The 15,922-nt window shown below is 37.1% G+C and overlaps 1 protein-coding gene across 1 annotated transcript; it reads left to right on the plus strand.

Annotated features, from left to right (window-relative positions):
* The first annotated feature begins 4,626 nt into the window (after positions 1–4,626).
* LOC140015701 (uncharacterized) lies at positions 4,627–5,169 on the plus strand. The gene has a single exon (XM_072068478.1). The coding sequence runs from the start codon at positions 4,627–4,629 to the stop codon at positions 5,167–5,169; it is 543 nt and encodes a 180-aa protein (XP_071924579.1).
* The last annotated feature ends 10,753 nt before the right edge of the window (positions 5,170–15,922 follow it).

Here is a 15,922-nt window from a genome sequence, read left to right on the forward strand (position 1 = left end):
ATCCGAGGGGCATAGTTGGCAAAGGAAAATTTGTTCCCATCTTGGTAATTGCTGATGAGGGCGGAAGACAGTATAAAAAGAAGAAAAAGGAACGCAGGGCTGAGCTTCTTCTTCCTCCGGAGGAGGGGGCCGCCGCACAGAAAAAAAGAAGAGGAAGCAATAGATAGGCAATTAGAATAGGAATTGCGCAGAGGAAGAGCACTGACTCTCTTCTTAGTTTTTTGTCCTTTAGCTTGGCTTTTGACTTGTCTCCTTTTTGGCTTTTAGTGGTAGTTTTCTCTTCATTCGTATGGAGCAGAAGCAAACAAACAATCACGTATTTTGTAGCTTTTCTTTCTAGTCAGTGGTCAATCGAATTAAGTTTACCCAATTTCCAATTGATGGTTGCGACTTTCTCTCCAATTTCCGGTGGATTTTGTTCATCCAATATGAGTTAATTTTCTCACTCTAGTCAAGGGACAACGGATGTTTTGGGTCGTCTAAAATTGTGAGATCGATTTAATTTTATCTTTTCTTTTTATTTATTGGTATTCGCATATTCCCTGGTTACAGTGCTTATGATTGTTTAATTAATTGATTGTCTTGGATCCGGATAATTAGTTAATTTGATAATCTATTGTCAATTGAGACGTTAAATCCGTAATTGTTTAATTGTCTCAAAATAGTGATAACTGGCATGATTGGGTTTGTGTCAGGGGAATACGCGGGCTAACCTAAAATAACCCTGGTAGTTTGTTATTTGGTTAGAATAGGGCTCCTCTAATACGTAAGTCAATTAGGGAATTAAATCTTACGGGCGTACCTAAGATTATTTCTCAATTAGAGCAGTGATTAATGGGCGTACCTTAATCATCGACACAGTAAGGAGGGGTTGACTGTCATCGCTTGTTTTGCAGTTATAACCTATTTATTAGTAAATAATTGGAATTGCTTTTGTTTCGATGATCAATTAGGTGAACCATTGCTGAAGTTATTCCTTGGCTAGATCCTTAATTATCACTCATTAGATTTTAGTAAATTGTTATTTAATTTCTAGTTGACTATTTTATTTTTATTATTTTAATTTTAGTTGAATTGTTTAAATTGTCACCCTTGATATAAAAACACCCCCTTGTCACTATGAATTTGGAAAGGAACAATTACTCTCAGTCCCTATGGATTCGACCCTGCTTACCGCTATCTACAGAAATTAATTTTAGTTGAGCAGGTTTTTATTATTGCACAGGTTTCGACACCATGTCATAAAGTGTCGATTCTCGCGTCAAAAGCTAGTGATTTCTATGAGTATGTGGACGTATTGCGATAGGAGCTAAGTAACCGGACTCTTTCATCTGACAAATGTTGGAGTTCGCGTGAAAAGGCTCTAATGGCTAGAGACTAAGTCTTTTGCTATTCTCAAAAGAAGAAAAAAAGGAGAGAAAATAGAAAGTGTGATAATAAAAAAAAAAGTGAAGGTTGTGTCAAATGTGACGAAAGTCAGCTTGCCGTTTTATGGGTTTAATGTTGAAATTTTAGTTAATAGTTGGACTATTTGCTGAAAAATGTGAGCAACCATTCCTTTTTCTTAGATTAGTTTGCTTTAAATTAGAGGAGTTGGTGGTTGGGAAGCTAACTGGGGTGATTTTTCTTGGATCATGACCTGTGATGCTTGATATATGTTTTTCTTGGTATTTTGGCAGTGCGGTAGTTGGAGCAATAGCCATTGTCAAACTCTGGTGTTCAATTACTGTTCATATGCTTGAGGGCAAGCATGGTTTAGGTGTGGGGCGAATTGATAGGGTGCTAATTGTTAGTAATTTTATTGTTAATTTTCCTCTTTGTCCTTGCCAAATATTGCTTAATTATTAATATCTACTTATATTTGGTATTTGGACTCAATATCAGGGAGTGAGTAGAAAAGTAAACAAAAGGATGGACCTTATGGACAAAATTGCTCCACACGTGGGAGACTTCTTAAAGCTCCATCAACTTGGCCCACAAGGAGAAAAAGAAAATGATTTCCTTTTCTTTGTGCTGATGAGGAGTGCATTGTACTAGCTAGTTGACTAGCAATAGGAAATGAGAAAACAAGACATTAGGTAGCACTTGACTTTTTGTCTTATCTTTTCCTTATCATCGGAGAGACCAACTAGGGAGATAAGTAGTCATTTGTTTAGAATAGGGAACTTCGTTTTTTGGGCTCCTTCGTTTAATTTATTTTTCTTCTTTTTCCGTCTCTTGGAGGAGAACGACGGGGAACATAGCTTGTTTTTGGATGATAACTTCTGAAATTTTGCAAGGGATTTTCCCCATGTAGATGAACTAAGTTTCTCATCTAGTCGAAGGCCAACTTGAAGGCGCGGTTCCAAATATCTGTAAGATCGAATTAATTTTATTTATTTCTTTTATTCATTGGTATTTGTACGTTTCCTGATTTAATTGTTTATGCTTGTTATGTTATTTGAATGTCAAGAGCCCGGTATTCGAATTAACCTAATGATCTAATGCCAAATTAATTGATTAAATCCGTAATTGTTCAATTGATTAATGCCAGTGGCGACTAGCGTGATTGGTTTCATGTTAGGGAAACGTATGATCTAACTTAAATAAATCCTCATAGCGTGTTTGTTAGTTAGGATTGGATTTTTCTAATTCTTCATGCAATCGAGGAATTAAATCCTACGGTCGTATTTAGAGTTATTTCTTGGTTAGAGAAATAGTTAACGGTCGTACCTTGACTATCGAAAAAGTAAGGAAAGGTTGGTTGTTTATCGCTTGTATGACAACTATAACCAATTTAGTAAAGAGTAATTGAATTATCTTTGTATCGATGATCAGTTGAATGGACCGTGCCTGAAAAGTTGCACCTTTGGCTAGAGTCGTATTGGTTATTGATTAATTCTTATTAATTTTTTTTAGTTGTTTTATTAGTTAGTTAATTAGTAATTTTATATTTTCCAAAAATCTCTCATTCACTGAACTCTAGAAGAAACGAATTATCCCCAATCCCTGTGGATTCGACCCTACTCACCGCTATATACAAAATTTGTATTTTTCTTGAGTAGGTAATTATTATTGCACAAGCTCGACACCCTGTCAAGGGAGTTGAAGTTTCAATAATTCAATGATTATTATCTATTTCAAAAGATAAAAGTTCAATTAATTTGAGATCACAAGCTTGATTATTGAGATGCTAAGGAGACTATCATTGCGCGTCTCTATTTTGAACCAAGAAGCGAAATAGCTAATCTTAAAAGAAGAGGTGTGTTTCTGTTTAGTGATGATAAAATAAACTCAAGTGGGCAACTGATCCCTAATCACATTGGAGATTATTGCTAATTGACCCTTTGCTTTATTTCAATTTGATTGCGAGGAGACAAAAGCAATTTCTTATCGTTCTTGGATGGATATTATGAATGTGTTTAGATAGTAGATTATTTGGAATAATTTTTTGAAAAAGGGCATGATGGTATTCTTTTAAATATAATATATATAACATAAAAAAATAATTAAAAATATGTTAATAATATAATCAATAAATTATTTGTGACGTGTGTGAGATATATTAGTGCCCACGCAGACATTCAATCAGAGAACATGAAGGCCCTAGCAACAAAGGCAATTCAAGTGAAAATGCCAACAAGCCACAGCCCTCAAAAGTGGTTTGGAGAAATCTTATCCTTTCGGGTCCCACATATTTTGTCACAATCTCGTGATTATCATTCAGAAACGCATGACCTCCTAATTGGTGATTTTAATTGAGTCAAGCAGTTAGCAATTGTTCTTTTGTACAAAATTTTCCCTCTAGTGGTTAATCTTTTTTGTTCATTATCTTATATGTATGTATATATATATATATATATATATATATATAAATTCTCAATAGGACGATTTCGCACTATTGAGTTTGTGGGGTTTTTTTTGGGGGGGCAACAAAATGCAATACAAAGTACCAAAATTCCATTGAGAAATCACCATTATATTTGAGTATACATGCAAAACTGATGGAAATTAAAATAATACTCCCTTCACTTCAAATTATTTGTCTCATTTCAGGATTCAAATATTTTAAAGAATAGTAAGTAACTTGACAGTGATGTTGGTGGATTTGTTTCTAAAATTATTCTCGAAAATTCAAAGTTTTAAATTTGGATTTAGTGCCAAATATTGATTAACGTGAAAATTATTGAAAGAAAGAGATTAAAAGTAAATTTGAGTTTAATAAAATAATAAATATTTTAAGACATTTAAAAAGTAAATCGGGAAGGAGTAAAAAAAATAAAACGAATAAAAGAGAACAAGATGATGAGTTAGACGTAAGCCAGTAAGAAAAAGATGAGTTTTAGCTGCAAGTTGAAGGTTCGCTATGGAGGTATGCTGCAGATGTGAGTCATGTGACAACTTGTCGGCAATATGGTGTGGCTACGAATTGTCGGCAACGTCCAGGAAGTCTTTAGAGTGGAACATTTTGGAAGTGCAAAAAGTTGTGTGGAAAAATTTCATTCCCGCATGTTTTAGCCTCCACACATTTTGCTGCCCTTGGTTGCCAAAGTTGAACCATATCCTTCCTTGTCTCATCGCAGAAAGCATCCCCGCATCACCATTGCAGAACACTTTCGTCCTAATTCCAATCCCAAGAGAGAAAAAATGGCTGATGCTGCTGTTAGTGCTACTATTCAGGTTGCATTGCAGACGGTTGTTTCTTTTGCCGCTGATCATGTTAATCTGGCTCGTGAATTCCCAGAGGAGCTGAATAAACTCGACAAATCTACTGCAAGGATCCGAGGCTTCTTGGCTGGTGCCGACGAGGACAAGCATAGCCCAGTGGTGCAAAATTGGCTCAAGGATCTGGAAGAAGAGGTTTTCAAAGCTGACAATGTGCTGGACGAGCTCAACTATGAAATTCTTCGTCGGAAGGTGAAGTATCAAGATCAAACCATGAAAAAGAAGGTACTCTTCTTCTTTTCATTCTTTAATAAAATTGGTTTTCGTTGGAGGTTGGGTTCAATGATCAGGGAGATCAACACGAACCTTCAAAGGATCCATCAGGATGCCGCAGGTTTGGGACTGGCCTACAAGCTCCAAGTTGAAGAAGCATTCGCTACTATTGCTGCTGGAGCCACAACAAGCAGACAGACCGACTCTAAGATTGTTCGAAGTGATGTCCTAGGAAGAGACGAGGATGAATAAAAAATAGTTAAGAAGTTGTTGGCCGAATCTGAAAGTGATCGTATTTCAGTTATTTCCATAACTGGCCCGCCAGGATTAGGAAAAACAACTCTAGCTAAAGCCGTTTTCAACACTCCACAGTTTGATAATCATTTTGACAAAAAAATTTGGGTTTGTGTGGCTGAAAAATTAGATAGAATCGAGGTGGTCTTCAAAATGATTATAGAATCGTCAACAGGAAAAAAAGGCTGAAGTGGATAATAGGCAAGTAATAGTTAACGGAATTGAAACTGAACTTAAGGAAAAAAGATATTTGCTTGTTCTTGACGATTTGTGGAATGATCAAGAAGGATTGTTGAATGACTTTTTCACCACTTTGGAGGCACTCAAACTGAAGAAAGAGAGCTGGTGTCTTGTTACTTCTCGTCTCCAAGAAGCGGCAATTGTTCTGTAAAGACATCGGCGGATCAATTTTACTCGTCATGACCTAAGAAAGCTATACGATGATGACTGCTGGTCTATCGTGAAAAATTGGGCAACTGTAGGGGAAGAAGTGCCAAAAGAATTGGAAGCCTTAAGGAAACAAGTTTTAAGAAGATGTGACGGTCTACCTCTGGCAGCAACGTTAATAGGAGGTTTGTTATCTAAAAAGAGAAAAGAGGAGTGGCTATCTATTTTGGAGGAGAGCCTCTTGAATGGAGATCAAGGTGGGATTGAGCAAATAATTAAGGTGAGTTTTGATCATCTGTCACCTGCACCGGTTAAGAAATGTTTTGCATATTGCTCAATTTTTCACCAAGATACTAAATTGGAACAAGATCGACTAGTTGAGCTTTGGATGGCTGAAGGCTTTCTTCAACCTGATTCCCAAAATGAAAGAACGATGGAGAAAATAGGATATGAGTATTTGAGAATTTTGCTGCAAACTTCCTTATTGGAAGAAGTAAAAGAGGAGAGGAGAACATGGTATAAAATGCATGACCTTGTGCATGATTTTGCAAAATCAATTTTGAATCATAACAGCAGCAATCAGCACCGTTACCTTGCAGTATACTCATCTGGAAGAGAAACCATCAATGAAAAATCATCAGCATCACTTCGCACATTATTTCTGGAGGGTGGCATAACTGATGATATGTTATCAAAGTTCAAATACTTGCATGTCCTAAAATTGTTTGGAGCAAATGCCAAAGAGTTGCCGACCTCCATTGGCAAACTAATACATTTACACTTACTTGACATTTCAGATTCTATGTTTACAACTTTGCCAGAATCTCTTTGCAAACTTTATAGTTTGCAAACACTGAGAATTGGCAAGCTTGAAGAAGGTTTTCCAAAGGAGATGAGCAATTTGATTAGCATGAGACATCTTCACTATGATCATGCTCGTACAAGACGCGAAATCCAAATGCCATCCGGGATTGGACGATGGACTTGTCTTCAAACGTTAGAGTTCTTAAACATAGGTCGCCAAGAGGAAGGTCATGGTATCCAAGAGCTTGGAACCTTGCAAGATCTTAAAGGCTCCTTGGAGATCAGAAATCTTGAATTAGTAAATGGCAAAGATGATGTTGAACTGGCGAAGCTATCTAAAAAGCCAAATCTGCATCGGTTGGTATATGAGTGGCGCAATAGGTATCGGGGAAGTGATAATTGTGATGAAGATGTGTTGGAAGGCCTCCAACCTCACCCAAATTTAAAAGAGTTACAAATTTTGAAGTTCATGGGTGATCAGTTTCCACAATGGTTCATGAATTTGACATCACTGGTGGAGTTGAGTGTGGCGAATTGCACAAGATGCAGAAAACTCCCAGCACTAGGACAGCTGCCATTCCTCAAGTGCCTCTATCTGACTGGATTGGAAAACACAACATGCATTGGGCTTTCATTCTACAGTATAAGTGCTGAGGAGGACGGCGGATCAGGAGGTTCAGGCACTATTAGCAGACAAACATTCTTTCCAGCCCTTAAAAAACTCTCTCTTAAAAGTATGAAAAATTTGGAAGAGTGGAAGGACGCACACGAAATGATGTCAACAGCAGGTGAAGTACATGTGATGGATGTGTTTCCCATGCTTGAAAAGTTGTCTATTAGTGATTGCCCCCAGCTGACCACCATTCCAACTCCAAGTCGTTTCCCAAGTCTTGCTGTATTGGAAATCAAAAAGAATTGCCATGTTTTGCTGGCAGAAAAGGTTTTGAGCAATATAACCACACTCTTTTCCCTTGAATTAAGTGGTGGTCGTCGACCCATGGAGTCTTTAAAATTAGTGAAACCACCAGAGAGCAGCTTGCGTATTGCTGGCTGTGACAGTCTACCCACTGACATGCTTGAGCGACTCTGTCTTTTTCCAACTCTTCAGAGTGTAGAATTGATGTCTGCCTATAATATAACAACATTACGAGGAATGAGTTGCGCCGCTTGTCTTAAGAGATTGGCAGTCTATTATGGTAAGAATTTACGGGAGTTGCCAGAAGATCTTTATCAATTTCAGGCTTTAGAGTACTTGATGATATGGGGTTGCCCGAGAATTGATTCATTTGGATGTCCAAATGCTAATTCATTTGGACAGAAAAGCCTCCTTAAGTCTCTTGAGGAATTTACTGTCGATGGGCGCGATGCATTAACAAGATTACCAGTGGAGATGTTCGAGTCGTGTACGTCTCTCCGAAAGCTGATATTGTTCAATTGCCGCAGTCTGGTCTCCTTTCCCCTTGATTTGCGACGAACCCCTTCTCTCGAGAGTTTCTTGTTACAGTGCTGTCCCAAATTGATTGCTGAGATGCCCAGTGGATTTGGCTATCTTACCAGCTTAAGGAAATTGGAGATTGGTCCCTTCTCAGATGACTCTGTAATCGAATTTGATTGGGCAGGATTAACATCTTTATCAACACTCCGGCGCGTGTCTTTGCGTGGGATGCGTGACACGAAATCTCTGCCACATCAGCTTCAATGCTTGACTACCATCACATCACTGTCTCTAGATGACTTCGGAGCAATCGAAGCCTTACCAGATTGGCTTGGGAACCTTGAGTCTCTTGAAGAGCTAATTCTATCGGACTGCCGAAAGCTTGAATATTTACCCTCCGTAGATGCCATGGAACGCCTCAAATTAAGACGTCTGGAAATTGACGGTTGTCCTCTATTAAATCAAAGATGCACTCCTCAAAGTGGCTCCGAGTGGCCCAAGATCTCTAATATTCCAGAGCGTGTAATTTATTAAAAGTCATCTTTCTGAGCCATCGGGTAAGATTTCACTGCAAAATTTTGATTAATTGATTCTCATTATTGGATATCGCTGTTCTTCACCGTCTTATTCTATCCGTATTTGTCCCTCACTCTTTTTCTCTGTAAATATCTATTCCTCTACTTCTTCTGGTGAAGAATACTCTCTCTTTCAATTTTTAAGCTAATTCTTGTCATTAACAAAGTAGAGTTACGAGCAAATTGAAAGACAACAAAAATTGTGGATTTCGTCTGCTTTTCTGAACCATCAAAAGGATGAATAACAAGGTAAAATATGCTACTATTTATGAACTTGCTGACTGTTTGCCCACAAAATTCACTAACATTGCAAGCGTAAACATTCAGCTTCAATGGGGTATGTTCTTTTTTTTTTTTTGTTACTGATATTTCCAAACAACATTAAAACCAATGATATAGCAATTTGGGGAGAACATTACAATTTTTGTTTTTACCGCTGGCATTTAATAGATGGATATGTTCTTAACATTCACTGTCATCTCTTTGTAAGACTCTGAATTATGATTGCCTTAAAATTAGCTCAATGTCGATTAAGTTGAAATTGTTTGCAGAGGAACTAGGCTGCTGCTAAAACTATAAATTCTTATCATCTTTTAAAATTTTTAAAATTCAGATACTATAACTAGCTACTTTTCTGTTTTGTGAATTGGATTGATAATATTATGGCCTTGTAGGCCACAAGTGTCAGTGAAGCAGCAAACAGTGATAGCGCCGAAACATTGCGAAAGGCTCAGAAGTGTGCTTAAGGCAGAGTCAGCCTGGAACCTCTAGAGCATCTTATTGCACTTTTCGCATTCTCCAACTGCAACATCAGGTTGTGGTTTCCAATCATTTTTGAAGAAAGATGAGGAGGTATGTGGTTTGGAAATTTCTCCACCCAACTTACTAGAAGTACAAGGGAATTGGTCCAAGTTTGCAAGTATGTTTGAGACATGGAATTGTGTCTAAATGCAGGTTGGTATCTGCACTAGTAAGTGTTCTTTATGGCTTAATCAATGGAATATAACTTGATTTTTGCTCTTTAGGATTTTGAGTGATAAATTGTTGCACGAGTTACCAGACCAAACCTTTCTATGGCTCATATTTCTGCTTAATGTCATAACTGAAGCAGAACTGTGATGTAATATTGTTATTTTTTTTTCCAGAATTTGTTTAGGAAGCAGAGATTATGCTCTTTGGACAAAGAACACCAACGTTCCCGTGTTGTTCTTATGAGAATATCAGGAGGGAGGAGTTATTTTCACTTATTAGTCAGGTTTTGAAGATGGAAGGTAGTTATCTGTGATTTTTCCCACCAGAATGCATATATTGCTCAGAATGTGGAAATGAAGGTAAAAAATGTTGACTGCATGTCTATTGGCCTGTTTCAATGGCTTTTTTTTTAATCTATTTTCTGGAAGTATTTAACAAAATAAATCAAATATTGAACCTTTTCTCCTTGTAGCATGCTGAAAACAGTGACTTGTGCCAGGCTTGTAGAAAGTAGCATGGATGGAGGAGAATTAGAAAGGAGCTATCAAGGTACAAGACAAGACTTACTTGAAAAAAATTGGATGTGCTAATACTTTAATTCCAGAGGTGACAACATTTGATGGAAAGAAGTTAGACATTGTAGACAGCATTGGCAATCATTTGGACGACATAAATGAAGCATGTGATTGCAGTGTCAGCCGTTCATTTGGATGAAAATAGTTCAAAGTTTTGGTGCTGCAATTGCAGCGGCAAGAATTTCTACATCCTTGTTCAAAGGTTCCCACCAGATCTTGCAAGGCCTTTGTAAATTGGAAAACAGGTTATACCTTTCCACTCAAGAACAAGAGAGACTCATGATACAACTGTGCTAATAGTTAGTCATTCCAGGTACTAGGCTCAGTGTTGAATTTGTTTTAGTAAAATAACGTACCCTAAGTACCTTCTTGGTTCTTAACTAACTTAATTATTTTGACGTGTCAACTTCAAGATAAATAGTCACAATCCAAAAAATTGCAGTTTGAATGATCAATAAACAGGTTTTGTTATTATAGCATTCTATCTGTTATGTTTTAGCTAAGAAAGACTAGAAAACCTAAAAATAATTTATAATTATTAAGAAACCTCTTGGAATATGTAACATTTCAGAAGACTAATGAAGGTGGGAGATCAATGATAAATGTTTCACATGAAGTTCTCCAACATGGTTTCACCTAATTAGAGGTACTCTACCACAAAGTATCTACTTGTCAGGTTAAATGAGCATGTTTCAGCATGTCCATTTAATGGAAGTTGATAAATTACTCTTAAGAATTGAAGGAAGAAGGAAACAACTTGCCAACACTGAAAAGATATTGACATCCATTACCTATTTCTTTCTACAAACGGTTATCCTTTTCTGATTTTTGTTTGGCCCAAAGATTTTAGTCTGTCCGGAGAAATCAGTCTGCTAAAAGAAGTTAATAAGAGTGTTAAGAGAATATAAGTATTCTTGTAGATAATAAATTAGTAAGGGTATTCTTGTAAATAGTTTGTTAGGTTTGTACTCCTATAAATACTAGTTGGTCACTTATAATACGGTGACTAGATGTTTTCCTCCCAAAATACCTGTTGACATGGTATCAGAGCAAAAGTCCTAGGGTTAGGGTTAAACATCTAGCAAAAATCACTGTTCACGCGCGCACTGTTCACGCGTTACTGTTTACGGCGCACTGTTCACGCCGTTACTGTTCACGTAGTTACTGTTCATGCCGTTACTGTTCACGGCGCACAGTCACGCGTTCGTCTCAAGTTTTGACCTGTTCTTTGGTTTGACGTGCTATTCACTATGGTTGAAAGGTTTGTTAATACGGTTATCACTGACCAAGTTGAATCAAGTTCTTCAGCACATGGGTCCCAGAAGACTGTTACTATATCCGAGGAAGATTATGTTAAATTCCTACAGTACCAAGCTTCAAATCATGCATCTCTTCCCTCTGCTTCTTTAGCACAAAAAGGTAATGACTCATGGATTATTGACTCCGGGGCTACTGATCATATGTCAGGTACCTCTAAAAATTTTTCTAATTTTCAAGAGTCTACTTCCTTTCCTCATGTTACTTTAGCTGATGGATCTACCACTAAAGTCAAAGGACTAGGCACTGTAGAAGTTAACCCATCTCTTCCGCTGTCTTCTGTTCTTTACGTACCCACTTTGCCCTTTAATCTAATGTCTGTTAGTAAACTCACTAAATCTCTACAGTGTTCAGTTATTTTTTCTCCTGATTTTGTTGTCATTCAGGATTTGAAAACAAAGAGGACGATTGGTGGAGGGCATGAGCATAATGGTCTTTACTTTCTCAACTTCAATGGTCCGATTGCATGTCCTGCTATTGTTTCTCCTCTTGAAATTCACTGTCGTTTGGGTCATCCGTCTTTACAAAATTTAAAAAAGCTGGTTCCTACTTTGAGTCCTTTGTCTTCGTTAGAATGTGAGTCTTGTCAGTTAGGAAAGTATCATCGTGTTTCTTTTGCTCCTAGAGTCAATAAACGGGTTTCTGAACCCTTTATGTTAGTTCATTCTGATGTTTGGGGTCCTAGTCGAGTCGTTTCCAAGTTAGGTTTTAAATATTTTGTAATCTTTGTTGATGATTTTTCAAGAGTTACATGGCTTTATTTAATGAAAGATCGTTCAGAATTATATTCCATTTTTTGTGCATTTATTACAGAAATAAAGAATCAATTTGGTGTGCCTGTACGTATACTTCGCAGTGATAATGCGAAAGAATATTTTTTCACTCCTTTTAATACCTTCATGACTAAGTCCGGTATTATTCATCAATCCTCTTGTCCTCACACTCCACAACAGAATGGAGTTGCTGAAAGAAAAATTGGACACTTAATCGAGGTTGCTCGGACACTTATGTTGCACATGAATGTGCCCAAACAATTTTGGAGTGATGCAGTTCTAACTGCGTGTTATTTAATTAATCGCATGCCATCTAATATTCTTGGAGGCCAATTACCTCACTCCGTTCTTTTTCCTCATGAATCTGTGTTTAAATTACCTCCTCGTATTTTTGGGTGTGTGTGTTTTGTTCATCAGCTTGCTCCCGGGATGGATAAATTAGATTCTCGTGCCATTAAATGTATTTTCTTAGGATACGCACGAGCGCAAAAGGGGTATAGATGTTACAGTCCAGTTTTAAATCGTTTTTTCACTTGTGCTGATGTTATTTTCTTTGAATCCACTCCTTATTTTATGAAACAAGGTATGTCTTGTGAGTTAGACCAGTATCCCTCTTTTTCCTCTCCTGTTTTACCAGTCTCTTCCCCTTTATTACCTGAGTTATCTAGTCCACCAGATTCCATAACTCGATTATCTCATCCTCATTTTCAAGTTTACTCTCGTCGTTCCATGGTTGAGAGAGTTCCTAATATGCCACGCACTTTACCAATTAACTCTCAATCTTCAAATCCAGGTATGACGCCCTCCTCTGAGTTAGATCTTCCTATTGCTTTACGCAAAGGTAAGAGACATTGTACTTCCCATCCTATTTCTAATTTTATTTCTTATTCTCGTCTCTCTATGTCATATTCTTCTTTTGTTGCTTCCCTTGATTCTATCTCTATTCCTAAGTCTATTACCTATGCTCTTAATCATCCTGGTTGGAGATTAGCTATGCAAGAAGAGATGTCTGCTTTGGAACAAAATGGTACTTGGGATCTTGTCCCTCGTCCTTCAGGTAAGCCTGTTGTTGGTTGTAAATGGGTGTACACTATAAAAGTGCAGCCTAATGGTTCTATTGATAGATTGAAAGCTCGTCTGGTAGCTAGAGGATTTACTCAGGTGTATGGAGTAGACTACTTAGAAACATTTTCTCCTGTTGCAAAGATTACCTCTGTTCGTCTTCTTATCTCTTTGGCAGCAACTTATAATTGGCCATTGCATCAGTTGGATGTGAAAAATGCATTTCTGCATGGAGATTTGGAAGAAGAAGTATATATGGAACAACCTCCTGGATTTGTTGTTCAGGAGGAGAATCCGCGATTGGTTTGTCGTTTGAAAAAATCCTTATATGGATTGAAACAGTCTCCGAGGGCTTGGTTTGGCCGGTTTAGTAGTGTTGTCATGGAGTTCGGTCTGACAAGATGTGGAGTAGATCACTCTGTATTTTATCGACATTCTAATGCTGGTAAAATTTTATTAGTTGTTTATGTGGATGACATTGTGATTATAGGTGATGATGTTGTGGGGATCCAGAAACTTAAATCCAATCTGCAGGCAAACTTTCAGACAAAGGATTTAGGTCATCTACAGTATTTTCTGGGTATTGAGGTAGCTCGGTCTAAATATGGGATTTATTTATGTCAAAAAAAATATGTATTCGATATGTTGAGTGAAGTTGGGATGTTAGGTTGCCGACCTGTGGATACTCCTATGGATCCCAATGTGAAATTAGCAGGAGATCAAGGTGCATTACTTGATGATCCTAAGCAATATCGAAGACTTGTGGGTAAATTAAATTATCTCACTGTAACGAGACCTGACATTTCGTTTGCAGTGAGTGTTGTGAGTCAATTTCTTGATACCCCTCGTACTAGTCATTGGGATGCTATTATACGGATTCTCAGGTATTTTAAGAGTGCTCTTGGAAAAGGGTTGCTGTATCAAAATCATGGACACACTGATATTGAAGGATATAGTGATGCAGATTGGGGTGGTTCTGCCTCAGATCGAAGATCGACTACAGGATATTGTGTGTTTATTGGTGGTAATTTAGTGTCGTGGAAGAGTAAGAAGCAAACAGTTGTATCCAGATCAAGTGCAGAATCTGAATACCGCGCTATGGCTCACACTGTGTGTGAGTTGGTTTGGTTGAAGAGCATGTTACTAGAACTTGGGTTTGAGCATAAACAGCCTATGAATTTAGTGTGTGATAATCAGGCGGCTGTTCATATTGCATCTAATCCAGTGTTTCATGAAAGGACAAAACATATTGAAGTCGATTGTCATTTCATTCGAGAGAAATTGCTTGACGGGGTCATCAAGACATCTCATGTACCGTCTGTAGATCAATTGGCTGATGTGTTTACCAAGAGTTTAGGGGGCTCTAGGGTGAAATACATTTGTAACAAGTTGAGTGCTTATGATATATATGCTCCAACTTGAGGGGGAGTGTTAAGAGAATATAAGTATTCTTGTAGATAATAAATTAGTAAGGGTATTCTTGTAAATAGTTTGTTAGGTTTGTACTCCTATAAATACTAGTTGGTCACTCATAATACGGTGACTAGATGTTTTCCTCCCAAAATACCTGTTGACAAAGAGAATTTATGAATGCTAGTACATGATATAAATTTTGTATTTGTTCTTCAGATTAGTTTGCCAAACTCTAGTTTAGAACATCATTTTAGAAAGAGACAAAAGATTATCATCTTACTCTTCCTTTAACATTTAGTTAAACATTTAGCTTTGATAATCACTTTGTTTTCAAAAAGAATCACAAGGACAATTTATGCAAATTCGATTGACTTTTGCTACCATTACTTCCTTCTAGGCTTGTTAATGCTCTGTTTTTTAGCCTTTCATTTTTGGTTATCTAGTAGATTGGTGATTTTTCCATCCTACTTGCATAAGGATTTGCTCATGATAAAATATTTATAGAAATATCTATTTTAGCATTTTAGACAAATGTCTCATGGGCTATGTTGGAACATGCAGAAAGCAGTGGTTTTCAAGCAAAAATGTATGGATGGTGATGTGGTAGACAATTGTTCTCTTAAGGAGTGAAGATCAGTCTTCTAGAAAGCAATATGTGACAGAGTAAATGAAGAGGTATGTAGTCTCAGTGGATTAAATTTAAAGGCCTACTCTGTTTTTGTTGCTGTTGCCATAGCTTCAAATCAATCACATACAAGCTATGCTCTGAATTTAGTATGCGTTTTTTGATGGCTTAGTCGATGTAATTCTGCTTAATTTTTGCTCTTTAGAAATTTTTGTAGTACATTCTTCATAAGTTTTGATGGTTCAACGTGGCTAATTTTACACTTAATATTACCGTAATGTAACATGGTGATGTTTTTTTTCCTGAATCTATTTAGGAAGCAGACATCATCTTGTTGGAAAAAGAGCAACATGGTTCCCTGTCCTTTTTGTGAGAATGTCAATAGGAAGAAATTACTGTCACTGAGCAGGTAGGTTTCGCAGATGAAGATGGTTACCAATTATAGTTATTTTGCTCATTAATTTGCACAAGCAATAAACAGGTGCTTTTCAAGTAGGTTTTTTTTTTTTTTTTGGTGCTTTAGCTAAAAAGGATAAGTAGACCTAAGAATTTTTACCAAGAAACTCTTTTAAAATATCTGACATTTGTGAAGACCAATGAAGATGGTAAATCAATAGTAAATGTTACTCAAGGAAGTTTTTCAGGGTACTTCATTCCACTTGACAGAGATACTATGCCACAAGTCTATTCTGCTAAGGTTAGATCAGCATTTTTTCAGCGTAGCCATTGAAATGAAGTTGACAATCAACTCTAACAAATTCAAGGAAGAAGGA

This window comes from Coffea arabica, chromosome 1e (assembly GCF_036785885.1).
Source record: "Coffea arabica cultivar ET-39 chromosome 1e, Coffea Arabica ET-39 HiFi, whole genome shotgun sequence".
NCBI lineage: Eukaryota > Viridiplantae > Streptophyta > Magnoliopsida > Gentianales > Rubiaceae > Coffea > Coffea arabica.

Excerpts from the sequence above, each read along its gene's own strand:
- LOC140015701 (XM_072068478.1), top strand. The coding sequence starts at position 4,627 with ATGGCTGATGCTGCTGTTAGTGCTACTATTCAGGTTGCATTGCAGACG.